A 4,661-nucleotide genomic window follows, 5' to 3' on the forward strand; every position below is an offset into this window, starting at 1 on the left:
TAAATTTTTATAAAATCCAAACCATCTCGCCACATCCTTTCCTTTTGAAAATTTGACATTCATATTGCCAAAATTCATGAATTAAAAGAAGCCATTCAAAAGAAACTCCAAGCCTTATGGACCAGATATGGTAAATTTTCAGCAAATAAAGGGTATTAAAGGAACTTTAAAGAAGTCATTACACTCAATTCTCATATCGACGTAATTTGCAACAAGAAACCATATTGTGGGACCCACATCAAACCTCCATTGAGACAATGACACGTAAGAAGCTGCATAAAAACAAACAACAACGACGTCGTTTAGTGACCAGCTGTTTTAGCTTAGACGTAGCTTAATAGCCGACCTTTCTGCCTACATAGAGACGCAAAGAACATCCAAAGTAGCGTAAGCTCCAAACCCATACCCTTTTTCTATTTCCCTTTTTTGTCATGATCTAACGGCTGAAATTTAGCCTCAGCCACCACATTCTTTATCAGCCGTTTGATTTACTTGCATTAGTTAAATGCTTTTGTAGTTGAATTCTAAGTTGCTGTTTGTTTAGGTTAGGCCTTCCTTCTTCCTTATCCAACCCCACTTCCTCAATTCTCTCTCTCTCTTCAATTTCTCTTCCCCTAATTCTTCTCTGGATTCTTCACCATCATTACAAGAATCCAATAATCCTTTGTCCAACTTATTCACATTACATTGTTTCTTGATTCTTTTGCCGTGAGAATAAGGTCTTAGTCTGAATATTTTGGACAGGTCACAATAAGTCGCTAGTCGAAAGTTTAGACGGATTACAAGTCTTTCTCATGACAATGCTGGTTCCTCCATGGCTAGAACCTCTACTGAACACTGCTTTTTTCTCTATTTGCCGGACGCACGGCGACGCCGCGCGCAGTGAATGTAATATGTACTGCTTAGACTGCAATGACAATGCGTTTTGCTTCTATTGTCGCTCGTCCAAACACAAAGACCATCAAGTTATTCAGGTATCTTTATTTGATTCCCTTTTCTACGTTCTTTTTTTTTCCTCCAAGCATTGGGAGCCTGAAATTATGAGTCCCGATTAATCTGAATTCGCGCAATATAAAGTCAATTATATAGTAATAGTATTAGTAGTAAATTTTGGTATAGTAAATGTTCACATTATGAGTATCATCATGATCATGTCTCCATTCTTGTAATGTATCTTTTCTTACATGGTAGGTATCTATTTGTTTCTTTTTTTTTTCAGAAAAAAGTAGGTATGTGGTCTGAACATTTTTTTTTTTTAACCAAATGCGGTGAAATTAGTAATGTGTATTTTTTTTCTCTTTTCTTGAAATAGATAAGGAGATCTTCATATCATGATGTGGTAAGGGTTTCAGAGATTCAGAAGGTATTGGATATAAGTGGAGTGCAGACATATGTAATTAACAGTGCGAGGGTTTTGTTCCTAAATGAAAGGCCACAACCAAAGAGTACTGGCAAAGCAAGTTCTCACGTTTGTGAAATATGTGGGAGAAGCCTTTTGGACACTTTCCGTTTCTGTTCTCTCGGATGTAAGGTGAATTATTTACTTATTTTTTCCCTATTTATATTAATCTATATTTCCTACATTTTTCTTATTCAGTATTACTTCATTATATTAGTCGAAGGGAGTTTGGAACAACGGTAAAGTTGTCTCCGTGTAGCCTATAGTTTACGAGTTCGAGCCGTGAAAGCAATCACTAATACTTTCATTAGGGTATACTGTTTACATCATATCCTTTAGGGTGCGGTCTTTCCCCGAACTTTGCATGAAAGCGGGATACTTTGTGCAATGGGCTGTCTTAGTAGCTAGCTATATTAGCCATGGCATAGCATCATTCATACATCATGATTCATGACCATGTCCCACTCTTCATATTTCACATCTTGATCACCATCTTGATTGTAACTCCCTACCAAAGAATCATGTCGTATCATATCATATGCTAACAACTCAAAAATCGCGGATTGGCATTTTATTATACACATGTACCTATAGACGGGTGGAGTTATGTTTATTGAAGGGGGTTGAATTGAATTAGTTGAATATATATAAATTGTTGAATCTCTTCTGCACAAAAAATTTATAATATAGTAGTAAAACTTATTTAATAATTATTTTAAATCATGGGTTCAAATCTTGCATTTTGAATCCCCTAATTAAAATTTGTGACTCCGCCTAGTAGCCACATTGGGAGCTAAGAAGGCATATATATATATATATATATATATATATTAACCCATGCCATCCTTTTCATGAATAAACGGCCTAACTTTTGATACTATGATTACATTTCTTTTTTGGGCACACAAGGTATACTCCTATATGTTGATTCATCACCATCATAGGCCAGTTAATTTCCCCATTAAAGTTATGAATTATGCTTTGAAAGATGAGTTACATTTTGGACTATATCAATTTTTTTTTAATGATTTAGCTTGTAGGAATAAAGAGGAATGGAGATGCAAGCTTTATCTTAGATTCCAAGAATGAAGTAGCATTGCAAAGAGGTGAAGGGATATCATCAAGAGAAGAAACAGTGATTCCATCATCAAAAAAGGAAGAATTATTTGGAGATCAATTTCGTGAAGGCTCACAACATGACATATACCCAACCACCCCTCCTCCGCCACCTTCAAATTCTAGAAGAAGAAAAGGCATTCCCCATAGAGCTCCGCTCGGCTCTTAACAGATACAACAATAATAACTATGTCTTATCTTAAAAATATTCATTTAAATATCCTTTAAAAAACTATTTTATACAACTCATTATTGTAGGTCACATAGGGGGTTGTAAAGCTTGATGAAGTTTCCTTTTGAGGATGTTGTGGGGTCTTGAATCAATCAAAAAGTATAAAATTCTCTTGAGGGAAAGAGCAATAATGCACAATTTGTTTATTTAGAAAGTTGGAAGATGTACATTGTAATTAATTAAGAAATTAAAAGGCAATGCGTTTGTTGGAGTACGTTTTATATATAGTTTTCATTGGCCTACCAAACCACATGGGCCGTTTACATAAAGGAACAACCTTTTTCTTTGTTTAATACATGCAAATGGTGGCAAATCAACTTTATATCATTTTACTTAGTTTGGTGTTTGGATATTCTGCTTAATGAACTTTTGGTTTTTTTTTCTTTCCTTTTGGTCATTTGCCTTTTGGTTGTTACCTTTGAAAGCTATGTTTTGAGTTTAGAGCTTTTTCTAATATTTAAGCAGTTGGATTGTAATTTAGGCAAACAACTACAAAAGGGTGATCGATTTTACAATGTGATGTGATGATCCCATCCAATAATGTATAAAGAGTTGGTTTGGTTGGTATTGAATTTACTAATTTCTTTCCTTTTTTTTTTTTGGTAATCATAAATTTTTGAAGTTAGACACTTCCACAACATATAGAAAAGATTCAAATTGAACATATAGAAAATATTCGGTTAAGGTAGAGAAGCATCTTCTATCTCTTGCTAGTTAACCAAAAACAAAAGAGTGCAATTCGGTACACAAAACATATCGCATATACGGCCTGGAGAAGGTCGCACTCTAAGGGTGTGATGTAGATAGTCTATCCTAATGCAAGCGCTAGTGGCTGCTTTCACGGCTCGAACTCCTGAACTATAGGTCACACGAAAATAACTTTACTATTTTTCTCCTCTCATTTTGCTAGTTAACAAAAAGAAGGAAAAAAAAAAGTTTAAGGATTCTATTACATAACGTAAATGTCCATCAGGATTCATTAATAGAAGTACACATGAGATAAGCACAATTGTAGGAGACACTTCCTTTTAATTCAAGGTAGTTGTATGTACTTCGTGCTTTTTATTTCTGTATTTTTTGACCTGGGAAATAGGGGGTTAACTAAGTTGGGATTGAGCCGTTGAGGTTAGGGGTGTAAAAAGAAAATAATAAATTACACCAAACCGATAATTCGAATCAAATCGGAAAAAAACTCGATTGTAGTTTGGTTTGATTTGGTTTGGTATTGGAAAAAAAATCCGACCATAATTTGTTTGGTTTGGTTTTGACTAAAAAAATTAAACCAAAATCAAACCAACCCGATAGTACATTTATACAATTTTTAAAAATATTTAATAGATATAAATATTTATTGTAATATAATTTATAAATATTTCTTAAACTTTTTCACAGATTTATCTTTTAATGTATTATTTCAAGTTTGGTCTTAACACTCTTAAATGGTAAATAAATTTGATAGCCTATATATATAGTAACTCAATCAAAGTTCAATTCAATATTACAAAAGAAATTTAATTCAATACTAGCACTACTAAAAAATAGCAAATTTGCGACTGACTAACTCCGACCGATTTAATTCAGTCGTAATTTTCGACTGATTCGTTTGGAAATTTTATTTAAAATACACGTTAATTTTTTTTTAAATTTTGGCTTAAAATTGCGACTGATTCAGTCGCTCAATTACGCGAAAATATTTTTTATGGTTTGCGACTGAATCAGTCGCAAAAAATAAACTAAATTAAATGTTACGATCGATTTGATCGGAATCTGCAATAAAAATGAGGTCTGACACTCGTCAATGGGATTTGCGACCGAATCAGTCGCAATTTAAAATTTCAAATTTCAAAATGTGACGATTCGGTCGCAAATCTTTTTTTGTAATACAGCCCTAACCCGTTTCTTCTTCTTTCTTCT

The 4,661-nt window shown here is 33.6% G+C and overlaps 1 protein-coding gene across 1 annotated transcript; it reads left to right on the forward strand.

Annotated features, from left to right (window-relative positions):
- Nucleotides 1–395: 395 nt before the first annotated feature.
- Nucleotides 396–2,961, forward strand: LOC107761834 (protein RGF1 INDUCIBLE TRANSCRIPTION FACTOR 1). Its single transcript, XM_016580123.2, has 3 exons — nucleotides 396–974; nucleotides 1,313–1,531; nucleotides 2,433–2,961. The coding sequence occupies exons 1-3, from the start codon at nucleotides 795–797 to the stop codon at nucleotides 2,682–2,684; spliced, it is 651 nt and encodes a 216-aa protein (XP_016435609.2). The 5' UTR covers nucleotides 396–794; the 3' UTR covers nucleotides 2,685–2,961.
- Nucleotides 2,962–4,661: the final 1,700 nt, after the last annotated feature.

Source organism: Nicotiana tabacum, chromosome 24 (assembly GCF_000715075.1).
Source record: "Nicotiana tabacum cultivar K326 chromosome 24, ASM71507v2, whole genome shotgun sequence".
Classification (NCBI taxonomy): Eukaryota; Viridiplantae; Streptophyta; class Magnoliopsida; order Solanales; family Solanaceae; genus Nicotiana; species Nicotiana tabacum.

Excerpts from the sequence above, each read along its gene's own strand:
- LOC107761834 (XM_016580123.2), top strand. The coding sequence starts at position 795 with ATGACAATGCTGGTTCCTCCATGGCTAGAACCTCTACTGAACACTGCT. Across the intron at positions 975-1,312 it reads AAGACCATCAAGTTATTCAG|ATAAGGAGATCTTCATATCA; the intron begins GTATCTTTATTT and ends TTCTTGAAATAG. Across the intron at positions 1,532-2,432 it reads TCTGTTCTCTCGGATGTAAG|CTTGTAGGAATAAAGAGGAA; the intron begins GTGAATTATTTA and ends TTAATGATTTAG.